At 28.3% G+C, this 27893-nt stretch overlaps 2 protein-coding genes across 3 annotated transcripts; both read right to left on the minus strand.

The window, feature by feature from the left end:
- Positions 1-7529: 7529 nt before the first annotated feature.
- On the minus strand, positions 7530-14836 carry LOC129969277 (uncharacterized). Of its 2 annotated transcripts, none has more exons than XM_056083781.1 (4): positions 14729-14836; positions 12223-12308; positions 9826-9910; positions 7530-7814 (listed from the first exon to the last, which is right to left on the minus strand). In XM_056083781.1, exons 2-4 carry the CDS (start codon positions 12305-12307, stop codon positions 7610-7612), a joined length of 375 nt encoding a protein of 124 aa, XP_055939756.1. In that variant the 5' UTR covers position 12308; positions 14729-14836; the 3' UTR covers positions 7530-7609. The 2 variants fall into 2 exon arrangements, with proteins under 2 accessions (XP_055939756.1, XP_055939749.1); XM_056083774.1 differs by having other exon boundaries at positions 12223-12347; positions 14729-14835.
- Positions 14837-21394: 6558 nt separating this feature from the next.
- Positions 21395-26522, minus strand: LOC129968155 (uncharacterized). Its single transcript, XM_056081978.1, has 4 exons — positions 26412-26522; positions 25026-25126; positions 23078-23159; positions 21395-21696 (listed from the first exon to the last, which is right to left on the minus strand). The coding sequence occupies exons 2-4, from the start codon at positions 25114-25116 to the stop codon at positions 21483-21485; spliced, it is 387 nt and encodes a 128-aa protein (XP_055937953.1). The 5' UTR covers positions 25117-25126; positions 26412-26522; the 3' UTR covers positions 21395-21482.
- Positions 26523-27893: the final 1371 nt, after the last annotated feature.

Genomic DNA, 27893 nt, shown 5'->3' on the forward strand with positions numbered 1-27893 from the left:
TCTCTTTTTTTAATTGTTATTATTATGAGCGCCTAAAATATATGGATTGCGAAAAAAGTCCTCACAATAAAAAAACATGAAAGAGACATTTATTATTGTTAAGTACAATTTTAAGTATACAATATATGTATTCCCCTCTTAAATGTAAATAGCAGGGATACAGGATTTGCGTATCGATTTAGAAGTCTGTTTTAAAATTTTTTGTGTCATTTTAAACCTATAAATTCAATAATTTTTTTAACACTCCTGCTTTTTAAATAACAAGAATTTCGTCAAATTTCTGAGTGTTTTTCTGAATTTTTTTGAAATATCATCTGAGGCTCGGAGTCAAATTAAAACATCTAAAGTCCCTTAGAAATGCAAGTCTTGGGAGTCTTTATTTTTTTCCCGTCCCAACTACCAGAAATAGATCTTTTTTATTATTATTGATTTTAATTTAATATCTATCTGAACAGTTTTGAGTGCCAAATTTTCAAAAACTCGAAAAGTAAAATATTTAGTTGCGGATAACATTTTGATTATATCGGTTATAAACAATGCCAAATTAAATTTTAAAAGTAGTGCCAAGCAATAAAAAAAATAAAAAAAAAATTGATGAATTTTTTTAGCACATTCTAAGTACATTTATAGAATTTGTTGTTTTTTAAAATTATAAAGCAATTTTTTTCTAATTGTAAAGCGACGTAATATAATGGTTAAAAATTATTTAACAGTTATTAGAGTTATTAGAATAACGATAACGAATGATATTTACTGATTTCTACTTGATAATGATATTTACTTCGAATAAATTTGTATATACAACTTTTGTGAATTCAACGAAAGTATAAAAATTAAATTACTTAATTAAATTAATTAATTAATTAGAATAACGATAAGGAATTTAAATGATATTTACTTTGAATAAGTTCAAGTATACAACTTTTGTAAATTCAGAGAAAGTATAAAAATTAAATTACTCTGAAATATCGCAAAATGTCTTGTGGCCTCGGGTCCAAGTTCATTTACCTACTTTACATATCTTACTGAGAATTATCCTATATATATATATATATATATATATATATATATATATATATATATATATATATATATATATATATAACCTTAACAATGATTGTTTTAATGAATTCAATTGTCCGACAGTTTTTTAGTGAATCTAATCTGCGTGTAAGTTCATTCAAAGTTAATAAATTTTGATCGTTTCAGAAAAAGAATGTACTCTTTGTTGTGTTTTCTGCTTCAGGACATAAACACTAAAATAAAGAGAATTGATCATTCGAGAGGCCATGAAAATAACATTCATGAAATGAAGGAATCCATCGTTTCCCTTTAACAATGACGGGGAAGAAAAATTAGAATCCTAATGATGGGTAGATGTTCGCCAAATGCTTCAAAGTTCGGTTTCGGAAACAAAGATAAATTAAAGGTTGTAGCACCAGAACTGTGATGGTTCGCTAGATGGGATGGCAGACCTCTGCCTTAAGCGAACATTCTGGCAACCCCTGACACCGGAAACAGAATATTTCCGGAGTTTTTCTTCAGTCTGTGTGCGGTTCCCTTGCTTACATGTGAGGAACCCATGTTTACTTAAAGAATGCAATTTTTATAGAATTGGTTAATTAAAATTTCTTTTAAATTTTTACTTGACTAATACTATAAGGTTTAATTAGTGACCGAGGGTTCGGACGACTCGCGAGATAATAAATAAAAATCAGCAAAAAAAAAAAAAAAAAAAAAAAAAATTATGAAATTTAAAGTGTAGTTAAGTACGTGGAAATATTTTTATCATCAACAACTTTGGCTATTTAAGTAAGTTATTTGTAAAGACCGTAATAAGATATTACGTAATTAATCATTTACTTTTTAAGTCTTTAGAATCATTTAATAATATTAGAATTTGTAATACTGCTTCCTAAAACAGTCAGTTTAATTGTAATGAAGATAATTATACATATAGTTTTGAAGGATGCTGAATGGATGCTGTGTTATTTATTGAACCCCGACCTTGGTCACATACTTGGCGACCATTCGGAGATTTAGCGATCTTGGAAGCAAAAAATTAAGTTCATGGAACTGCTGGAATTGTAGCGATTTATTGATTCGAAGCAAGGATAGAATATCCTTTTTGAATATTTGATACCCTGTCATGGAAGTTATAAAAAGCGGAGGCGCACTGGCGAGTAGGAGTCGGTCTGTCAATTGGGTGAAGAAAGAGAATAATCGAATGAATTATTTCTTTGTGGTGCTGATCTCCGGTGAGTTACATCTGCACGGTCTATGCTATAATGATTGCTTATTAACGATTTGTTTATTTCTGCAAGTGGTGTTTTCAGCAAACTACGCCTGAATTTTCTTATTTGTGTTTCTGTGCTTTCTTGTGCAATAAAACTTTATTGATGGTTATCATGCTTGTTAAATTTTTCACCATATTCCTCCCCTCACCCTCCCGTGACATTGATGCCAGGAGTGGAATACTGCAGTGTATGATACTGACGAGAACTCAAGTGAAGATAGCTGAGAACGCCGATTTGAATATTTGCTGAAAACTGTTGAAGATAATGTAAAGAACATTATCTGGGTAAGAAATAATGGAGAAAATATGAGTAGAAATGGAATTTGCACAAAAGGAAGTGGAGTAAAGATAAAGAGAAATGAAGAATCTAATCAAACATTTTGGAAAAGAAGGAATAAAAGGAAAAAAAAAAATGAATGCACATATAGAGTGAATGTAAGTACTCACGGAATTTAAGATCATGTTGACAGATGAGTTTGAAGACATGTCCAAAAAATGAGAGGAGCCGTTAAAGATGCGAAAAGAGAGATTGAAGTAGTAAACGGCGAATATGAAGTCGTAAAGAGCGAAGTTCGATGGGAGACTAGCATCATCGATAAGGAATTTCATGATCTGGGGAACAAATCAAAGTGCAATAAAAATAAATACGTACAAAGAGTGATCAAAGTGATTACAGGAAAATCGTTTTATGATTGTCTTGCTTAGAGAAAGCTGTTCTTTTAGAATTACAAAGATTTACCATGAAAAAGGACCGAAAATTTCCATACTTTGCAGTAGAAAAAATGAACTATTCTTGAAAGAACTTGTTTGCAGCACCTCTTGTTTGATGTTAGAGGACATAGGTATTAATGTAAATATTTTAAGAGCACACTTGGCCTAGAAGTAGAAGAAATAATTTGTTTTACGCCCTTCTTCATAGCTCCCTGAAGACTGCTATTGGTAGCAAAACAGTGAATGATGCAACGAAATTTGTGCAAATTAATCACTTCTTTGTATTGATTTTTTTATGTCGCACATGAGCCCTGAATGACTTATTTTATCATTTAATAGGAGTAAGAAAAATAGTCATTGAAATGTCAATTTCTTGCATTGACAAGACAAGGAAAAGAAATTTCTAAAAGATGATGGAAATTTTTTTCTCCAGATGTTACTTTTTGGAAAAGGAAACAAAAATTAAAGTTTCAAAAATAAAAATTATTGAAACAATGGTAATTGTTTTTTAATATTAATTTATACGTGATAAACTAGATGAAACAATGAAAATGAAGTTTTACTACAACGATGGAAGGTAATGCAATAAGTCATATTTAAGAATTAATATTTACGTTATTTTTGGCGTACTTTCTCTGTAATAATAATTCGAAATCTATTAGGTTACGTAATGTTCTTTGAAATGAATATTAATTTCATTTTTCATGTGCCTATTCACGATAGCACTTGCAGTTCTATTATTTAATTCACGAGTTAAGATTTATTAATAATTATACGCTTTGCGTTAAACTACAGATGGTGTTGGTTGTGTTTAGTTTCAGTTAAATTTTTTAAGCATAATTTGATATTCATGATTTCTTGCAACAAAATATTTTTAAGCACTAAATGTGATAGATATTAAAAGAATGCTATAGTAATAGTTTTGCACCTGTCCACTTTCTTATGTAAATGAACCTTCTATGATATTTAGTCCCATGGTATAAAGATGCCTATCCTATTAATCTATTTTATAACTACATGCTATTTTTTGGTAAATTCCAATTGCATTTTTTATTCCACACATAAACTACGTAGATAATGAATAGGAACTTTCTTCTTTAGCTTACAGAAACGAAAGAAAATCATCTGGTTAAATATTTGATGAAAAGATGAAAACAGTTTGAATTTCAATGCAAAAATCAACATTATTGTTGACAATTGCGCTAAAAATATATATATATATATATATATATATATATATATATATATATATATATATATATATATATATATATATATATATATATATATATATATATATATATATATATATATATATATATATATTTTAAAATAGGCAAATTGTAGAAAAAAAATTGCAGGATAACTAAATTAATATCATTTAAAATTTATCTATTTTTTTAATTAAAATTTCAATAAAATCGGTGTGAGATACACATTTCCATCTGCTAAAGCTTATTTGTGCAAAATTTAGCAGTTCTAACCCAACCAAACATACATACATGCACACGCATGCATGCATTTTTCTCTAATATAGATTAAATGTCATTGGAGATAGGCAGCTTCATTAAAAATATTACTGCTGAGAGTCTTAGTGGTCTTTATTAAATAATAACAATGATGAAAAATATACGTATGTGTGTTCTCATGCACAGATGATAAACTGCTAGACCAAAAGTTACAAAATTTTGGCGTAGATATATTTTGAAAGGAAGAGATGTGTATCTTGGGGAGACTTTTTTTGAAATTTTAATAAAAATTTAAATGAATTAAAATTTAAAATATTTCCCCAAAGCATATTTTTATGAATTGTTGTAATTGAATTAGAGAAATTTTTACTGAAAATACATGAATTAGCTTGAAATATATTTTGTGAAGCATAAAATAAAGTATGGAATACAGCAGGAAATACTAAATAAGATACTGATTTTTTTATTTTCTTCCATATATTTTTATTTTTTCATATATGAAGTTACAAGGAGAATGTAACGTAATTATCAAAAAATTCGAACTCGAAATTTTGGGGACTCTCCATGTTTCATATTTCCTGAGTCTAAAAAACACATTTTTCGAATTATGTCTGTCTGGTTGGTTTCAAATAAATCTTTTAAGGATAGTTTGGAAAAAAAAAAAAACCCCTCTAAGACACGTTATTTTAATTTCCTAATACCGGTTTTATTTACTATGCACGACAACCTTTCTAATGAAGTCAAGTCCCATGACATATCATAGTGCCATTAAAAACTTAACTGTTCGAATGATCTTTCTTCAATAGATTGTTGTATTTCGAGTTTCTGTAACTTCTCTTTTCTTTATTTCCTATCCAAATTACACAAATAATAAAAAGAATCTTTCTTTGTTAATTTTCAGCATTGGAAAAAATCATGCGATCAAAAGTTCATTGAAAAAAAGTTGTTTGAATTTCATTCCGACAATGAACATTATTTTTGAAAATTATGTTTAAAAAATGCTATTCAAAATTGGCAACCTTCAAGAAAAAATTTACATGAATAAAATTATTATCAATATAAATAATTTTTTAAATTTTAAAATAGTATAAAACTTATTTTTTTACAATTGCCTCTTTGAAGATTGTTTTGAAAAAATACCGACATCTTACTTAATTTTTAATTAATTAAATTTTCAATAAATTCACTCCGAGATGAATATTTCCACTCTTTAGTAATTCTGCTCAAACGATCTGGTTTACAATGCGCTAATAGATACACACGCACACACACACACACACACACACACACACACACACACACACACACACACACACACACACACACACACACACACACACGCGCGCGCGCGCGCGCGCGCGCAGAGAGAGAGAGAGGCACTCTTTCCACTTTAGATAGATTAGTAGAGATATTATAATTGCAATAATATAATTAACTAATTAAATGATTTTTTTTGCAATATTGCATAACCCTTATACTAATAAATATCCTATCCTCTTTTTTAAAACTATTTTATGGCGAGTTGCAATATTCAGAATAATTTATGTATATTTTTTCTGAATTGCATTTCATCCCAAACAGTAAGAATGTGATTTATGAAGCGATACAATTGACATACTTTTTATAAAAAAAAAAAAAAATCTTTCTTTAGCGTTTTGTGGATAATTGATAACAACACTAAGCCTTCATGCAAAAAACTACAAGGCTTTCTAATTTTAATTACTGTCTATGTACAAGTTATACAGAACAAACAATTAAAGAAGTGAATTGTTAACAGAAGAAGAAATTGCATATATAAAAGCAGTAAGTTGAAGTACTTTGTGACATTTATATATGTTTGCATTGGTATCTAACGATTTTATAAGTTTTGTATTTCATTTTTTCTTTAACACCCTTAAAAGATATAATTGCATTATATTTGAAAGCAAGACAGATACAACCACAGGAAAAAAAAAAGAATAAAAGATCTACAAAGCATTAGAAACACAGAAGGTCAAACTATGTTTCTGATGGAAGAATATCTAATAATATTAAACATAGCTTCGTTTCTGATCAAGCGTCAAAATCCGTGCAGCACTTTTTTGATGACCTCATGGCATTACATCGAAGTACAGGAGAAACTCTTAGAGGGTTAAGCCGTTCTGTCTAATTTTCTAATTTTCTCTAATTTTCTTTTTTTTTTTCTAATCTCTAATTTTCTATCAGCTCCTGTTAAATTTCATCTTTAAATTAAAATGGAAGAGATTAAACTGCAATTAATATTTTTTTTTACTGAAAACCAGCATGCCTTTAAAAATAAATATGAGCACTGAAATCAAAATAGTTAGGCATTAAAGTCTTATGTGCATTGCAGAATAATTTTCATAATTTATGTAATATCTCAAAGAATTATTCAACAAGAATTTCTGATTCATCATAAAATTAATTTTTTTTAGTTTTAATTTCAAAAAGATTTAAATGAAATCAGCAATAATATTTTGTTTCGTTTCTGTCTATAAATATACTTAAAAAATTATGAAGTCCAAATTTCATACAGTTATTTGGTCCTAAAGAATCGCATTCTGTGAAATATTCTCGGCATTCCAACTTTTAAATAAATAAACGTTTCCATCTTCAGTGACAAAATCTGATCGATTTATGAAGTTATAAATGTTACAATTTTAGAAATTTTCAAAATTGCAAGGTCTGTTCCAAAATAGCCCTAATGTTGCTTTAAGAACGTGTTGCTAACATAATTAAACTAAAATCGCCGACTTATTTATCTCTATTTGAAAATTTAAAATTGAATAAAGTTTCCTCATTGGATTAAGAAAGCAGTTTTAAAAATATATTTTTCGATTAGTTTGATTGATACACATTTTAGTTACTTTTTTTAATCCAGTCTTTAATCTTCAATCCATTTATATATCTACATCTACTACGTGATGATTCATGGAAATTAAAATAATGGACTGAAAATAATTAAGGGAAACTAATTTTGTACTTAATTTTTAAGTATTGTTGGTCTATATTATTAATATCTGTCTTTTTTCAGAATGAATACACAATTATAATATCGTTTAAATAATTTTATTTTGAATACATGCAATGTCATGTCAAGCTTTTCAAACCTCGAATCAGCATTATGATCCATTTATCCGAGATTCTTAAAAAACTTATCGATTGCATCCATTCCCTTTCCAAAGTTATATTCCCGACAATGTGAAGTCCATTTTGCATTTCCATGATCATCTGATCCCTGTCTATCCCAGATGACGCATCTAGAACGGACAGAACAACATCTAGGACCAGAAGTGAAACTACATTCCGCACCAAGTGGTAGACAGTTAGCTTCATTCCTACAAAAGAAATATCACAATTGGTGTGACAGCACAATTAAAAGTATTTGATGTACATTTAAGAGAAATATATTTGTTCAAATTATTAAAATTAACGAAAACTGAAATACAGTTTCCTTTTTCTCTATCTAGTTTATTGAAAGTAAAATTTTGTTTTGTTTTGTTTCATGTAAGTAAGAAACAAATTCTCGATATAAAATACTTGGTATTTACTGCGCTGAAAGTGTCCTATACTTATTAACGGAAATGTTTTAAAAATTATTTAATTCAAAAAGCTGTATTATTTTTATCTTACCCAGAAATATACAGTGCTGTTCGTCACTTCATTCTTTAAAATTTCGTTCTCACTCAGATTCTTTTTTCTATCTGAGCAAGAGAAATTCACGTTCCATTAAAAAAAGAATAAAAATAAAGAAGTCTTTAATCTACCGAAATAAATTCAATGAATTAAGAGATATAGGCTATGTTAGAACTAAGAATATATCAACTGCTACATGATTGTAAGAAAGACGAATTCGTGCATTGAACAACACGACCAGAGTAGACACCATTCTTGAATTATTCGGAATATTATTCACAAATAGTGCTGATTTGCACATTTATTACGTTTTTTAATTTTTTTTTAAGGAATGCTATTAGTTATAGGACAAATATTATATTTTTGAATATGTACAATGTGAGTGAAATAATAATAATAATAATAATAAAACTTGTATACTTTCAATAAGATTTTTGAAAATCGATCCAGTATTTCTGAAGAACGGCAAGAGACGGCCTTCATGATTAAGTCTTCATCGTAGCTTTACCGCACCGGCATGACTCTGGAGTAATTTTGGCGAAAAACTTATATCTGAAACTCTGTCTTCTTTAATTCTTTTTGAAACATAAGTTATAAGTTTAATATCTCATGAAAAAACTTTCACTTAACTAAGCACAACCATTTATTAAATACCCTGTTAATACCCATATCACATGTTCAGTCCAATGATTAAGAATGTTGATTTCAATTGCTCATATTGGCAAAAATAAAATAATAGCAATTCCAGAAATTAGTGATGAAATGGGTATAAGTTATGGAAGTATTCAATTTATCATCTAGAATAATGTGCGATTCCGTATATTTATAACAAGGTAGGGGTCTCAGATTTTGAAAGTAAATAAAGAGATTGAAGCTATAGCAATTTGTCAGGCGTTTGAGATTCTTTCAAGCGGCAGAAGGTGTTTTTTGAAGAGCATTTTAATTGATGTGCATCAAAGGTGATAAAAATTGGATACACCATTATCGCCTTTTGACAAAGTGGTCTTGGAAATAGAAGTAGTCATAGAAAGTGAAAAAAATTCCACTAAAAGCAAAAATATTCATTATTTGCTTGAAAAGTTATCACTACAGTTTTTGGGGATACACTGGTTGTATCATTCAAGTTTTCTTCACTGACGACCATGAATTATAGTAACGTTAAATTTTAGAGAACATTTCTGAAACATTCATAGCACATTCCGTTCCATTCAGCGATGTTTTTTTTTTTTTCTTCCAGGATAATACAAGACTCATTAAAGATGCTGTAGTACAACAAAAATTATAGAAACTTGACTGCGCAATATGTCAGCATCCTCCTTTCAGTATAACTTAGCACCTTCAGTCTAAGTATTGTTTAGAATCCCCTCAAAGAATAAGAGGAAAGGTTTCATGTAGGATTGGTTCATTTTTTTATCTATTATACAGAAATACAAAAAAAAAAAAAAAAAGGCTCTCAATATGTTGGGAAAAGCCGGTAGATGGAAGCGGGTTAATGGAAATATATAGAAAAATAACAGTTATGTCAGTTTGTTAAGTAATATTTCAGATAAGAACTTTTAAAAAATGTATATTTAATCTACATTCGTATTTACCTGTCAGTAAAAAAATACTCAAATAACACTACACTAAAAATAGCCAACAAGCATAATCCGAGAAATCCTTGAAAAGAAATGGTTTATTATAAGGATTACTAAAGAATGCAGCTTTTCTTACCTAGCTTCAGATGAATCTTCTCCTTTCAGAATTGCTCTAAAAATGGCTTCTATTATCTGCAACTCATCCAGCCTTTCTTGAATAGCTAAATGATATTATTTAAAATAAAAATTATTAATTACTGTAGTTCTTTACCAGCAATTTCCTAATTATAGTATTTAAAAAATATTGTTCTGAAAGGATATTAATTTACATATTTCTTCTGTTTGAACCTCATTACTGTATTTACTTTAATAATCGAACTTATTTATATTTAAAACAAGGTCAAACATTTCGAAGGACTTTATATATGCCAATCTCCCCATTGAAAATAAATGCCTCAGATATATCACATCAGAATGAATCAAATTTATAATCGGACATAAAATCTACTCATATTACTGTGATTAAAGCGTATCGGGATTGTTGCCATAAAATAAAAGGTGCCAATATATATGGATCAGTATTTATTGCAATTCCTTTAAACTTAACTCCTCTGATTTGCAGTAGACATCTGCCAATATTTTTATCTCAAAACATCCTTTAAAGACATTTTCTTGTAATATTTTCATGGTTCTTAGCGAATTTTCTTTTATTGCTGTAATGGATTCAAAACAAAGACACGCAGAAGCTATTCCAACCAGTCATGCAGAAATAAATAAATAAAAAAAAAATAGTCACAAAATATAATATCTGGTGAATACACCATGTACGGCATATGAAAACAGGTTATGAATTTTTGTCAAAAATTCATAAATAATAATGGCACAATGAGAAAGGGCATAGCTGGGATGTAAAAAAAGTATGTTTTGTCTCGTCGAAATACAGGTAGTTTTCGATTTAATCATATTTGTCAATATAATAATTTTATTCAATAATATATAATTGCCGAACGACAATTATTAAGAACTAATTCTCTAACCTAATCAACATGATGATAATTAGATGAAACTGTTTGTTTACTTGAGTATGATTCACCCTGTATCTTATTTTAAACATTTTAGACCACTCACATACTTTTATTTAGAATAAAAAGTTGTCTTTAAAATATATTTGCTATGTTTTAAATATTCTTGTAATAGAAATTGCATTTCGGGAACAAATTTTAATTCATATTCTTGTTAAACTACATTAATTATTTTGGAAAAATCGAAAATTTAGAATTCTTATTCTCAATAAAAATGCCTTTTTTTGATTGACGGTGGATTATTGGATTATTATCTGCAAAGATTGTCATCCTAGATCCCTAAAAGTTTGCTCTAATAAATGCCCAAAAATGTATTTCGAGTTTAACACTTTCGGTCCAATATCTGTTTGGACTATATATTTTGGATTTAATAAATGTCCGAAAATTTATTTTTAATTATTACTTTTGGTCTAATATATAATATGTATAAACCTCATCAAAGACTCATTAGAGAAAAAAATTAATTTTAGTTTTTGTAGCAAAATATGGAGATTTTATTTCAAATATTTCGCTAATAAGGCTTTTAAATCGGAAAAAAACCCGAATGTAATTTTTGCTATAGTATGAAATCAAATCCTTAGCTTTGCAGATACTTTAGTATTTATATTAACAGATAATTTTACTTATTTAAATTTTATCCTTCTAAAATCACTTCTTTCTAAAGAATCATCTTCAAGGATATTTTCTATTACCTTTGAGAAACACAACCAATAACAGAACACAATATATAATTATTACAAAAAGTAATTACATAATTTACAATTTGTTATAATTGACCCCCCCCCCCCCAAAAAAAAAGCATGTGCATGCATTTAACGGTAGCTGTTTCAGAAAGGTACTTCTTGGAATTATTGATAAAAGCTACAATACTATCCGGTTTTGCTCTTTTACCGGTTTACCACTTTATCGACACATAATTAAAAAGAATAGAATTCTTTCTTATAAGATTAAAAGAAGCAAATAAACAATATACTCTGTTCCACAATGATGTAGCGAGAGGTCGGAGAGACGGGCATGGATAATCTAGGTACTAAACCTGAAGAGGAGGAACTACAACGGAGAAACTATCTTTGAGTGCATTTAATATTTCCAAAAAATTTTTACATCTTCAAAATCAAAACTGAATAATAATTGGTGGAGAAAAGTTCTAATCTTTGTACACATTTCTACCTTGCTACAGCTGTTGCGCTGCTACGTTAGAGCTGTCATTTTTGTGAGGTATCTACACAGCGAATGCACATTGTTTACCGGTTCGCAATATTCTTAATCGATCCACAATTTAACTAAACACAGTTGCAAAAGTAAACATGAAAGTTTTGTTTATCAATTAAGCACAGACCATTTTTATTAATTCTCATAACATATCAAATTAAGGACGTAAAATTGCTAATCTTACTACCATGAGTTATAAATCAAAAAATATATTATTTAAAAACAGAATATTCATTTACCTTTTCTTTCTTCTGGACTTACAGAAATATAATCGCTGATCACTAAAGTCAGACAGCTGGCAATGAAGAGGGAAACTGGAATCATTCTGGAAGATGAAATGGCGGTATTGAGAAATACAGAGCGCCTGAAAAGTTTTATTTACATTTAAAACAATTCCTTAAAAAAGAACGCTTTCTTTTTTTTATTAGATAAAAAAAACATCGATTTTTTTTTTTTTTGCAAAAAAAAAAAAAAAACGAAATATTTTTCGCTGTTGAAACATTTCAACCTGCACATCATTAGATCACCACCATCGGAGCTACTAGGGAGTGACCGCATTTCGTTTTTATTAAATCTCTGCCTGTCGCTATAAGTTAATCAGGCCTTTCGTTCATTGTCGGTGCTGAAGAAACTTATAGCCCAAAATTTACAACGTATATATGTTACAAATTTAAATCCGATAGCATTTGAACCACTTCCTAAAATGAAACCATATTGAATAAGAATGAGTATACTAATGTCCTAATATCATCCAGTAAAAAAAAAAAAAAAAAAAAAACCTATAATTATGATTTTTTTAAAATTTATTTAATAAATATCTGAAGCATATAACTTGGTTAGCTTTCCAATGATTTTTACTTTTTCACATTCAAAGTATTAAAATAAAATTGTTGCAATCCTTAAAAAAAAAAAATAATAATAATAAAATCGAGTTTTTTTACGAATTTCCACATTGTGACCTCCTTGAATCTGAAAAATACATTTTGGAATTATATCTGTCTGCAAATTGCTCTGTTTATTTATTGTCCTTCACTAAATAGCATACTTCAAAGATGTTTTATGATAGACGAATGAAATTTAGTATGCGATCTTTACGTTCAAATTTTGAACGAAAAAAATCTGTCTGGCTCTCGGAATGGTTATAGAGGAACACTTTAACAACAAAACGTAAGGAACTAGATGAATAAAATTTGGGATACGGATTTAGCATTCAAAGTGTAGATCCATATTAAAATTTGCATGAAATCTGACAAAGCGTTAAAGAGTCTGTCTGTACTTTCGCATGTATGTGGACGTGACGACTTAAAACTCAATTATTTAGATAAATGGATTTGACATATAATTTTAGCCTTTAAAATGTGTATATATATGCAATATCAAATGAATAAAAAAAAATCAAACCTCAAACTAAGTCTTTTCAATACAGTTTTTTCAAATATTAATTCATTAATTAAATTTAATTATTTTGTAATACTTTAAATAGAGTGTTAGCAGTTTGTAATGAGAATTGAAATCAACAGGCAGTAGCTCACTCGGTAAAATGCAAGGATTTCAGTATTTTTCTCGTGAAGGTGAAGAATGCGAGTCCAATTCTTGCAAAAGTAGGAATCGACTTAATTTTTTTTGTAATGTTACTTGTTTAAAGTTTAATACACTTGCAAAATTTTCCAATTTATTTCATAAATTAGTTATAATTTTTTTATTATTTAGTTTATCCTATATTTATTACCGAAATGTGAACAATATTTTCATAAAATTAAGCGAGCATTTGTATTAAGTTCTCTAGAGCAATACTAAGAGAATATTACTTTCAGTTAAAATGATATTATCGATGATCTCGGATTTCATTTGAAATTTTTATTGTACTGTTATCCATTCTTACATTTTATTTGGTTTTCTTTAGTTTGTTACATGTTTTTAAAGAAGGAATTTTGCATCTGATTTTTCACTTATTTTAAGTTTTTTTATTATTCTGAATTCTGTAAATAAAATTCTCTGAATTCTGTATTCGTATTCCTATTGAAATTATCCTATTTTAATATCTTTAGAATTTAATTATTAATTAATTATTTAATATTTTTATTTAAAATAACAGACAATATTTGGTATAAAATTTGGGAAAAAGTAAATACAAGATTTCATGATTATTATCATAAAGAATTAAAAATATGATGAAGATAAAAAAAATGAATACTAAAAAATAATTTTTTATGAACGTGTTAAAACAGAAATATAATTTTTTTCCATCAAAATCCCGGAGACTAATGCAAAAATTATAAAAAGGAGAGGATCTGAAAACAGCAAGATAAAAAAAATTAAGCTGAAAAGTATATAAAAAAATGAAAATTCTTAAATATTCATTAAAAATTCAGATATAATATGATCAAAGTTCCCAGTTACTTAGAATATTTCTACAGTATTACATTTTTACTATGCAAAAAGAAGTACAAGTTTAAAAGCTTCTTTTATTTTTATTATCATTTACTCTGAAAGACTTTGTCAATTTTTTTTTTTGGAGGGTCGTATTGATGAACTTAAATTTTATTTGAAAAATTATAGGATGTTAATAAATTTAGGGTTAGCAGAATATTAAAAGCTATTTTTCAGGTATTTGCTGAATATTTTGTTGAGACAGAAAGTTTGCAACTCCACTAGAAAATATAATGTATTTTAAAAACAGGAAATAAATTAATTGTGTTTTCGAAATTATAAAATGATAGTATACTAAAAACTAAACACACTTACTTTTTTTAAGATATAAGAACTATTATTAAGATATACACCGATTTTTTCCACTAAGGATTGATGTAAGCTCTGATGATTTCAAATGCGAGACATAGTTTCTTCCAAAAATATAAATATCGTGATGAACCATTGAGATGCCTTATCATCTGAAAAAATGTGATGCTTTAAAAAGAAGACACTCGTGATTGATGCCAGTATATATTTTTTTTCAATTTGACATTGAAAGAGATGCTGAAAAAGAATAGACATTGCCAAAATAAAGGGATGAAACGTATGGTGCAAAAAGTATGTTGTATCTATGTTTAGTCAATCAAAAAAGATGAAAAAATACATTCGAACAGACCTCATCGTTCAAAAACTGACAAAATAACATTTTTGTTACGAATGTTCAGGCGCTTTTTCGCTTACTATAATGGCCCTTCTTAAATTAAATCCTGGATTAAAAATTATTCTTGTAGAATATTTTTTCTTGCCTGATTTTGAATCTTCAGATGAAATGAATAAAAACCAGTGAAATAGGGTAAACTGAATTAATTAGATTCCCTGCGAAAGGAGGAGGAGGAGTCGAGAAGACAAACCATAAAAATAAAATAAATCTCTATAAAACTTCTCGCATATTCTCTAATAAATGTGTTACCCCCTTCTTGCCCCCCCATAAAACTGTGAACATTGGACAAGGCCTTGATGGCTATAAGTGCTCAGATTTGTATTTTCAGAGTCCCACATATGACAATTGCGTGCTTCGTAATATAGAAAGGAAAATTGGTACTTGTGCTTGGTTAACCATATGTCAGTGGCAAATTAAACTGAACAATGTTAATATCTTATCTAAATCTGCCATTTTTTTGTGTAAAACTTTTTAATTGTCGATGCTTTTTTTATGTGGTAAAAGTTTAAAGCGCTCGGCAGTCATAAATAATTCAGAAGATCATGCAAGAAAGTCATTAATGTTGACATTATACGTCAAGGTAAAACAGTTTTTTTGTTATTACCCAACATTTTCGCTTTTGACACGTACTATGTTTACTATTTATTTGTAAAATGCAGAAACATCTGACATAAAATTGCAAAAATTGCTGTCAGTAAATACAATTTTAAGACAAAAAAAATTGATTTGATATAGCCATATTTTTTTGTATTGACGGCATCTTTCCATCTTTATTCGCTCGTTAATTATTAGTTTTAAAAACTGTTCCAGATTTCTAATTCGCTCTGTTCATCAACTTATTAAAAATTTATATTAAAATTATGTTTGGGACTATTGGAATGTGTTTATAGTTTGTCCCATTTTCTTAAGTTGAGTTTCTCTGACAATTGCTAATAATAATAATCACCACGGACAATCTGTGAAAAATTACGTAACTCGATTTTTGCAAACGTATTAGTTGTCAGATTTGAAGCCATTTGAAATCTATTACAGAGTAAATCTGTCTGCCTGGCTATTCAAGTGGAAATGAACTTGATAACTAAAAAACGTAAAGGGTGGATACATAAAATGTTGATCCATAACAAATTTTGAAGCAAATTCGTCAAGGGATTGATCTTCTGTCGATCTCCATTTTTGCATGATCGTAAACACAATAACTCAATTGCCGATTTATGGAATGGTTCACGGAAAACTTGTACTTTTAAGTTCTTCACTTCCGGACATGACAGTTGGATGGGGTATTAACATTACTTAGCAAGTAGAGATAACTCAAAAATGCGAAGACTTAAGTAAATGAAATTTAATATGTGCTCTTGTTATTGCAATTGTAATTTTGTGTTAAATTTTTTTCAATCGATCCGAAAAAAAAAGGCACCCAAAAAATAAATAGAATTTTCTGATATTAGTTGCATGACAATGATTAATGTCGAAAAAAAAAAAGGCGCACCTGATTCAATAACGTTTTAATGTTGACTCATTGCGCTGAAATTCGCATCGATTCAAAAAGAGGTCCTTGGGTAAAATGCAAAACACCGTAAGACAAAGATGAATTATCGTCAAAGATAAATCTTTCGGTAATGGCATAAACCGAATTTCTTTAATTACATTACGAAATATATTACTCTGATGTGTGGGATTCTGAGCACTCGTAGTGTTCACAGTTCTGCAAAGATCCATAATTTTATGCGGGAGGGAGGTAAGAGGGACTAGCATCTCTATTAACGAGTATGCAAGTAAGTTTCGGGGAGAACTATCCCGATGGTTCTTGTATAATTTATTAAGTGCATGGCTCAGATGTGCACAGAGCATAGCACAAAACAAAGTGGGGCTTTATTTTATTATTTTTTATTTATTTTTTTGTTTGTAGAAAATGGATCCATGCAGATTGTAATGTATTTGACTCTGCAGAGAATTATAAATGTGACTTTTCATACAAAATAATATTACTGATGCTATAAAAATATAATCTTTCCATGAAACTAATTTGTCGTGTTTAAGGAATCTGAAAAGACGCTTTTTTTTTGTTATATTTATACAAAATTAATATACGCATACTATATAATAATAATAATAACTAATAACGCAGAAAACTAATATAACTTTAATTGATATTTATGATTTTCAAATTTATATGAAGTTCATTGTTTAAAGTTCAAAAAAGAATGACCACTAATAACATTTATTTAAACTAAAAACAATATCAAAAAAGAATTATTCCTTAAGGTGATAAGATCCTGCCCTCCGGCCTTTCTTACTACACCAATAATTTGAATAACCATAAAATCAAGTTGCTTCTAGAAACCTATTTCCTAATTATAAGCTTTTGAAGCTTTGAATTTAATTATTTTAAGTCAGTTACTAATCGCCTCGAGCAAGCGCAACCCGTTTGATTGGCGTGTCTTCCTCTAAGCGGTCAAATAGTCTTAAATTATTTAAAAAATGATATTTAAAGTTTTAAAATTCAATCAACTTTCGTCATAAAACAGTGGAACTTTTTTTGTGTAAAATATGTGTTAAAAATATTTTATTTAACAAGACTAATAAAACAGTCGAGTTATATAAAGATTTAGACTTGATAATTTTTTCGTCCTAACATTTATTTACTCGAACAACATAAAATATAAAATTTTTAAGTAATGTAAAGCATTTTTCCAGTTAGAAGTACATACCTATCATTGATGGTCAAAAAATGAACTGTTTCACCGTGATTAAAGTGTATATTATTTCGTTATTCATTTATTATTAATCATTGTCATAATTTAACATACAGTTATCATCGTTGGGCAAAATTTCATTCTTTACACTTAGTAATTATTCAGTAACTTTTACTTTAGAAAAATCTTATTTGAGATATTATCTCATAAAATTTTTTTAATGAGCCAGCATTAAAGTATTAATTCATTATAATATGATTATATGCATATTTGTTTAAAAGGAGTCTGATCTGATAGTAAATAAAAGGAACTAGTTACTGACAATGAAAGTAATTCAACATAAAATTTTAGATATGAATTTTTATATTTATATAAGAGTTCATACATTTTGTTTCGCTTACTAAATAATTATATAATTTATATTCTGCGATTAAAATAACAAGTTTGTCAAGATATATCTCGAAATGACTGGCAGTTTGAAAATACTGGCAGTAACTGGCATTTTGGTTTTTTTAATTGGATAAGTTTAATATCTCTTACGATAACTTCAGATTTTGTTATTTTCCTCTCCCACTCTAAAAAATTCGTTTGACTTCTAAAAAAAATTCAGAATATCAATCCGATGTATCAATTGGTGTATCGATGTTGGTGTTCGATGTATCAGATGCTTTTTTTTTTCCTTTTGGTTGTCCGATTTAAAAAAAAAAATGCTTATTTTTAATTATAATCTCTATAAAATGTTGACAAATAAATGTATTTACTACATTTACAAAATAAAGTGGCTACGCAAACTAAATAAATGTTATAATTATACAAAAGTATAACTTTTTTTTTGGTTTCTTAATAGCAAGACAGAGATAGATAAAAATATTATAAATATACATCTTAGATTTCGTGAATGCAAGTGCACTTAATTTCAAAAATAAGGAGAAAAATTGAAATTGCTATCTTTTGTAATTAAATGAAATTTGGAAAAAGTATTTTTCAAACAGTGCTTCATAGATAAGACATAAAAGAAAAGCAATGGATTTGTTTTTCATCTTGAAATACACAATATAAAAACACGACAAAAACACAGTATCTGTAATTTATCTTCAATTATACTATACAGTCATGAAAAGGATGTACCACCCTAAAAACGAATACGTTTATTCATTCATTAGGCAACAATTCCTATTGCTGTTCCATCTCCGAAATTTATAGCTGACGGTAAGTGCAACAATATGTGTCCCTAAAGCATCCTAAATATGCAAATTTGTTAGAAGAACCTGTTAGCGAATGAAGTCCACCAAGTTTTGTATGGCCGCGCATTATCATTTTGTAGAAGGAATCATTAATGGCATCTGTGTAAGGACGTACAAACAGCTTAAGAAAATGTATGTAAGGGTATTAAAGTGTGTCAGGGGACTCACAGTGGCTAATATAAGAGAAGATTTGATTGGATGTACCGGTTATGGGCTTTCTTGCAGTTAGCTGCAAACAGCGGTCTTAAGATCATTATAAAGTAATAAGGATAGGTAAATACTGAAAAGGTTCTCTTGACAAAAGGCAGCAACGTATCTCATTCTAAAAATTCATTAATAAATTTTTTAAGTCAAAACCATTTTGAGTTCTTCAGGTACTGTCTTCAAATTGAAGCAATATCCTTTGTAATTTTTTTCTTCTTTTCATGCAGTTTAAATGGTAAACTATTTTTTATATTTTGAAATGCACACACACACATGGACGCAAGTGCGCAAAACAAATTTTTAACTCAAGTGTACTTTTTTATGTTACTACATTTTATAGCTACTTTCTTGATACTTCAAAAATTTGAAGAATTTTATGAAAAAAAAAAAGCTTTTGTCAAAGTTATTTAAAATTTAGCTTTACCCTTTAAACTAATATAGGAAATTTCTTAAAATTAATTATTTATTAATTGTAAAAATTAAATTATAAAAATGTAGTCATAGATATATTACTCTCAATATATCAGAGTAAAATGGGCATTTACTCTAAAATTTAGAAATAGTAAAGTAATATTTTTCTATTATCCAAATATTCTTATGCTGTTTAATAATGTTTGCAAACTATTTCCAGTTATTAAAAAATAAAATAATAATAGTTTTATTGTGAATACAAGCGAAAATGACATTGGTTTCTACTTCCACAGTGAACTGACATCGTCCCAGATGTTCTCAATTGTCTTGTATCGAAACAATTATTTAATCTTGTTTAATAGTTTTTTCAATAATGTTATGTGGCAGCATCTAGATGCTTACATAGGCATACAAGATCATTTAGCATGAATGATTTTTTACTCCTTGCCCTCCTGATTTTCTTTGCTTTGCTTTGATTAGATATCATTAATTGATTTGAAACTACTAATGATATTTGCCGTTAATACTGAGTTAAAAATTTTGTTTGCTAGGTTGATAAAATCAGATTTTAATATTCCCTCTGTATTTGCCCCTTAACATTTACAAAAAAATTGTCGCAGTTGATCTTCATGCCTTTGAACATATCAACTCTAAAAAGTTGTTAATATGCGATGCACGAAGACAGAATTTAAGTGATTGTATCTGATCAAAGTTTGCTTTATTGATGTCAGGTGAAACGTAATTTACAAACTCTTAAAAAGTATTTACATCGGCTTCTTTGATAAAATTTCAGATATGAAACCTTTTGCAAATGTTTTGTAAAAATATTTAAGGTTATCTACTTTTTAAATGCACTTTATTAAGGTTTTACAAAGGGTGTAAGTAAGTAACCAAGTTTGGTAACCAAACATCCTGCATCAATTTTGGGGACGTGGTAACTGCACCTTTATAGTGTTTCTATATTAAGGGAAATATTAAAATTTAATAAAATTTTAATTAAATTAATAAAATTTAATTAAAAATTAATAAAATAAACTTAATTTAATTAATAAAATAAAATAAAATTTTAATTTAGTTAATAACTTTTAAAATTTAAGGTGTTCTTGTTATTTTAATTAAAGAATAAAATCATAGCCATAGAATAATGTGAATAGAGTAGTATCTCAAGATATAAGTGGGAATTTTTTTTCTTTTTATTGCGCAATCGACTCTCCAATTTTCATGCTCTTTTTAAAAGATGATTATTTATATCAATACATCTATAACCTTAAAAACCCGAGAATAAAATATTCTTAACAGATTCCTAAAATCTCAAAAAAATGACTAAATACGAAAAAAAAAAAATACTTTACTTCTTTTAACGATTAATGTATTAGATCTTAAAGTTATTATAAAGAAAATTTGGTATTCAGACATCTAAAGATTTCTCTCATCGACTTCCATAGCATGATAGGTGATTTCTTATTGTTCCTGAGAAGACATATTTAATGTTACTATTACCATGTTAGGAAATTCTTATTACATAAATTTAAAAAGTTGCACAGGCAGTGAGTGACCTGATGTTTTACATACGCAGTTGCCTTGACTCAGTTTACATGCAACAAATTTTTAGAACGATGAAAGAAGGTAGCACAACAGCGAAATAAATTTCAAAAGTAACTGGAAACGGTTTGAATTTATCCTGATTTATAAAAAATAATAATACAGTTTTTTTTATTTGTAAACTAATTTTATTGTACTATTAATGCTAATCTTTCACAACATATGCAACATTTAATGATCACATTGTAATCTTTTTTCACCTGCAACCCACTTTAACCGAGGTTCTTGAAAAAATTGTAAATTTCATCCAACCAGACTCCACCGTTGTATTCTCTGCAGGCAGACCTCCATCTGGCGCGTGGAGTACCTCCATTTTCTAGTCTGTCAAAAACATTGCACCTTGTTCTGATCGAGCAGCAGTTGGGTCCAGTCCAAAAATTGCACTCGGCCCCAATGGGAAGACACTCTTCTTTCTTGTCTTCGGCCCTAAACGGAAAAAGAAAAAAATTGGGAATCAGAAATAATCATCATGTTTACAGTACCAAACTACGTCATGGGATTTTTGGGTTCCAGGGCGATATCACATACTATGATAGAAGAAAAGAATACATTTATCAACAGACTTCCGACAATATCAACAAATTTTTTCCCTCTATATATGAATCTCTACTCGTTTTGCCTGTCTTCTAATATTAAAATATTTAATTAAATTAATTATTTTGCCTCTGTCAATTTCCGGATATTTTCTTTCCTTATCCCATTGTTCTGCTTTATGAGTGATATGTTATTCATAAGGAAACCAAGAGTTTGTAATTACATAGTCTGTCTAAAGAGGCCACAGTTCTTACTATGTAAAGATGTGAATGAGAAAAAATGCTCTATAGCGTTTCTCTACCAGGATTCTTCTGAGATTTCATTTAACTGTAATCTAAACCTTTCGTACCTCTTCAGTAGAAAGACTGCAGCATGTTTAGTCATGTAACGGGGCTATTTTGCTGTAAATACGCAAACGTCTTAACTCTGTGCAGCTGCTGGCCGCCAGATATTTTTTTATTGAGATTATTATCATTAAAGCTTGGAGAGACTTCGCTTGATTACAGAGTAAAGAATCTTTTTTAAATATGCATACATGCATGGCATCTTAGGCCAGTGAATATGTAATATATATATTGGCGTGGAAACATTTTGGAACATCGTTCATTTTCTTAATTCTGAAATGCATACCATGCATGTTAGGTATTCACCATTTTGGCGTGTTGCATTATTTTATATGGTTCTCATTAAAAATAGTTTAATTCTAATACTCAATATTTTCTGAAAATTGTTTATTTTATATTTATGAGCAAAATATTTTTATTCTTTCATTAAATTAATTAATTAATTCATTCATTTTTATTCTTTCATTTCATTTCATAATCAGTAAACAAGAGCCGCAAATCATTTTAATTAATTCATTAATTTAATTTAATTCATTAATTTTATTTATTTTTATTCTTTCATTTCATTTCATAATCAGTAAACAAGAGCCGCAAATCATTTTAATTAAACAACTTTATATGAAAATAAAAGTAAAATGTTTACTGTTAGGAAATATAGAAGCCCTTTTAAGTAAAAAAAAAAAAGGATTTGATTTTAGAAAATTATTTGTAAGCATTTATTTAAACTCAGCGTTCCCAATGAAGAAATTAAAAATAATTTAACTGCAGATTTTGGAAAATATCATAAAAGATACGTGAAAAAACTTAATACATAAAAACAAAAAAACAAAAAACTTTAAAGTTTCTAAAAATTTGAGCTTGATTAGAAAGATTTTAAAAACATTATTTCAAACTGGACTTATTATATAATGCTATAAATTTTATTTTACCTTTTTTCTATTTTGTCAGATTCAAATATTGCTTTCATAAAATCCTTAATCAGCTGCAACTTGTCAAGATTTTCTTGGATGGCTAAGTAAAAAATACAAATACGACAAATCACTGATACATTTCATAAATTACAAATGACAAATTCCTCAGTTTATTTTTATATCTTTCTGCTATTCTCAAAACAATATATATGTTTATGAATTTCAGCACCAATCAAACAGTGGACCTTGGCATAAGAAAAGTAGCTAAGATGAATAGACTATACCGTGCGTAATTGTCAGCTACAAGCATTTTTATATAACAATTTTTCTTATTCTTTTATATGAAAGACTGGTCCTCCCAAGCGATCATCAAGCCTGATTTGCTGTTAAATTGTTGCTTGGCTTGCTGAAAATTGATTAAAAAAATAACTGTTAAATTTGATTTTAGATAAATCGTTTAGATATAGTGAATGCTTCCGCTAAATTGTTTTACATTAAAACCGTGTTATTTTATTGTTTTATTTATTGAATGCATGAACCTTTTAAACCAAACAGGAAACCAAAAACACTTTCAAGCATTCTATTTTTACCTTATAAATAGAATTTAATGGTGGTAACAAAAATTTTCATCATTTTTTAACACATCTATACATAGTATAAAATGAAGTCTCCTGAAAGCGTCTGTATGTTTGAAAGAGATAAACTCGAGAAATACTTAACTGATATTGAAGATATTTGTACCATTTTGTAGGGCATTTATTGGAGAAGGTTTTAGTACATTAAAGTCATATAAAAATTAAAAAAGGAGTTTTATAATTGCAATTTTAATTATTTTCCTACTACGATTCATGCATGCGTAAAACAGCAATATCTGTGCTTTGCACTTATTCACGCCTGTGCGAAAACGTCAAACTGCTCATCCGCAAATAGCAAGACCTGTGGTATGCATATGCGATGCATTTCTTTGTTTACGTCTGATTTTAAACATCGATTGAAAACTCATTATACCCCCCCCTCAAAAAAAAAAAAAAAAAAAAAGGAAATCCAATCTTGGTCGGAGCACATTAAATGCCAAAGCGCTTTGTTTTGTTGCGCGATAATGAAAATGTAGAGGAAAGAAACGTTCGGTTAGCGAATATTAGAGAAAGAATGTCCACAATTAAGGAAGAAGTGTCTTCTGTTGAGCGAAGTAACCGTTTGTCTTTAAATCGCACTGCAAATGAATTACAGAGACAGAATGAATCTCATGAGGAGCAAAGTGATCGCTCAGCCAAAATAGTTTACAAAGAAATATTATGAAGCCAGTTAAATTTTGTTTCCATATCAGATTTAATACATTTTAATTTCACGCAGAGTTGTTAAGTAAATATGGAACAGTGGGTACAATGACTTATTTGCATATTTTTAAATTTTAAAACATCTCTTCTGTTGTACATTTTTAGTGAATTGTTTTATCTATGATCATATCATATTTTTCCCTTTTTAACAGTCTAAATTAACAGTCTAATATTTCTGAATGTGTTCTATAAATTTTTTTTGTGGTTCTTTTTGAAGATTTCTAAATATATTTTTATGTCTGTTTGATGTTGCGTGGCATACCCATATCATATCGGATGGAGGCTGGACTTAAGTTTAAAGCCAATTTTTCCTCTTGGACATTATGTCACGGGCAACGCTGTGCGGGTACTGTTAGTATATCATAAGTAATCATTCTATAACAATTAACAAAATGATATTTTAAAATTTTGATGGAATCAAAATAAAAAAAAAGATTATATTTTAATTTAATTGTTGGTCCAAAGAAAGCAATGAATATGTATTCTTCTATAATTTAACACGTGAAGAAATATTTCACTTTTTAATTCATATTTCTGAAATTGCATTGTCTTTTAATTTTAAGTAAAAAACAATTTAAGAGGAAAGCTGTTAAATTGTAAAAATTGTAAGTAAATGAAAGCATATTTACCTTTTCTCTCCTCTGGAGAAAGAGGGGAATCGCCAGTGCCGAAAACAGAGGCAAAACAGATGGTAATCAGTAAGATACTGATTAGACCCATGCTGAAATTTCTAACAAAAGGGAGAGAATCAATAATTCTGATGATAAATAGTGCTTGATAATAACATTTTATATAAAATTTTAAAAGATAATGGACAGTCGAATGAATTTTAGTTGATAATTTAAATCTTATTAATACTTTATATGAAATCTGTTTCTTGACGTATCTTTTTGTAATTCTTATTACTATAATTTTTTGTGATAGCTTTGTATGATTTTTTCCCCAGAAATCCAGAATTTATGCAGAATGCATAAAGATTATCATTTAAAAGGAGAAATAAGGATACAATAAAATACCAACATTTTAGATGATTACAGTTGGAGAAGTGAGAAAATAACCTTACTATAAGCGTGAAATACAACATACAATGCCAGCAAAATTCTCTTATCATCTTCTGTAATATATCGCATTCTGCCTTTAAGAGCACGGGGAAGATTCTTTTCTATTCCTGTATTTGGATATAGTCTACGAACTCTTAAATTTGATCTAGCCAAGATAGTAGTGGAGCAAGCACAGATTTGGATGAGGCTAGATTATTTAAAATTCAATTTTCTTTTAGATATTTTTAAATAAATTTCTTTGATTTTAATGTAAATGATGGACCAATTTGATTGTTCGCGAATAAAAACCACATAATTCTTTACCACAAAAAAAAATCTTTAACAAAATGTAAAAACATTTCTTTTGAAATTTTTTCCTCTATGTGAGCATCATTTCCCCACATAATGGCAATATTTTAAGGAAATAAGAGCGAAAGCGTAATGTCTAGATTGCTGAGAATTTTTGGTTACAATTTAACATAGTGACAGGAATAGTAATACGACTAGAAAATGGTTTATGTAAATTAGAAGCGATTTGAATTTTTGTTTTGTTAAATTTGATTCTGAAACTACATTAATTTCTGAAACTATACGAGTGCTATCTCGGTAACCTTCAAGTTCTGGGGATATTCAAACGACAAGGATGACGTCTGAACTAGCAACTAATCCCTGAAATTTTTGTTACACATCACAGAAGGACATTTAATTCCGATACTGCACCAAGTACATTCAAATTCGAGATCTGAAAGCCGAATTTTTTTTACGTTTGCTGGCTTAATACTTATTGATTGCTGATAATCTGAAATTTGATACTCATTTCCAGTTTGAAAATTTAATTTTATCAAAACCGTTAAACTTTATTATATTTAAAAATTAAGGAAAAAGTATGAAATAATCGAAAACGTGTTTAAACTTAAAATGCATATAATTTTATAATTAATAGCAAATATTATTTAAAAAAGGAAATATCAGTACCTATAAATCTCTTTTTCAAGTCAGATGCAGTAGAAGTTGAGTCCTGTGGAAAACTTCTTGAGATATAGTTAAGATGGTGTGTTTATATATACAGATTTCAGGTGTCCCCCCCCTCTAATTTAATTTTTCAAATTTTACATAACGTACTGACATAATGACAGTTGTGTCAAATAAAATGATGATGTAATGCCTACTCATCTCAAAATTTGAGTTATTTTTTTTAACAAGAAAAATATGGTTCCCATATTAAGTTAATTACTTTTTTTCCGGTAAAGAATCACATAAGATCAAAATGCCACTTGAAAAATAACAGAAGAATACTACTGTAAAATTATGATACATTGTGTTATCATAGATAACTGATGTCTGCTACAATTGACATCAAAGTATCAATGACATTGATTTAATATATATATATATATAAAGAAAATAGTCTGGATACATTTTATCCAAATGGTTCCTACATTCTTTGTTAGGATTTCAACCATTTGGACTCCTGTTACCTTTTTCTCGAACTTTCATGATATTTAATTTTAATACAACAACCACCTGAACAGAATTATTGTACTGTGTTTCATGCACCTGCAGTTTCTATTTCGGAGTAAAGAAATTAGAGATTAAAAAAACTGGATTTTCTTTCTGAAGTTATGCGTATCCTTTTTATAATTAAGTTGAATTCGTGTTAAAAATTTTTTTAAAAATGCGATTTAGATTTTTAAAAAATGCTGAAAAAGATTCATTGCTCTTAAGAGATTAAAGGAGAATTTGAAAATAACTCAGGAAAAGGAAAGACGAGGATTGGATTTGGCAATTGTTAAAAGGATTTTTTTTTCAGAAGAGGGACTAAAAATTTCAATTTATTTTAATTAAGAAACAGTAGAAATGTTGAAATTTATAATTATAAAAAAACAGTTGAGCAGCTTTGTTAAAATGCATTTGGGAATATAATTAGGTGGATTTAGAGGATAATGATTTGAGGATCGAAGCGAGATTTCATTTCAAATTGACTGTTCGGAATTTTATCTATTTGTCTGTAAATGTTTCCTTACGAATTCATGACCAAACGTGTTGTTAGTTTTTCTTTAATTTTGATATGAATGTCCACTGAAATCATAAAAAGATGTATATGAAAAGATTTTTATTTTTAAATTTTTGCTTCAAGATAGTGGCTGTTTTAATGTTTGACAACCATTAGAACATTTGAGATATTTTGATAATGGCGAGACATTTAATAGTTAATATTGGTACAAAAAGGGATTTAACAGAAATAAATAATAAAAGCAAATATTTAATAGTTAATACTGGCACAAAAGGATGCTTAACAGAAATAAATAATAATAAAAGGAGACATTTGTTATTATTTTGTGAATGCTGTTAAAAGCGAGACTTATTTGAAGAACAAAAATAACTAAAAAGACTAAAAATTATTTTTTTACTTATGATTATTCTTAAGTGAATTACTCTAATGAGTGGATTCTGAAA

This window comes from Argiope bruennichi, chromosome 1, assembly GCF_947563725.1.
Source record: "Argiope bruennichi chromosome 1, qqArgBrue1.1, whole genome shotgun sequence".
Classification (NCBI taxonomy): Eukaryota; Metazoa; Arthropoda; class Arachnida; order Araneae; family Araneidae; genus Argiope; species Argiope bruennichi.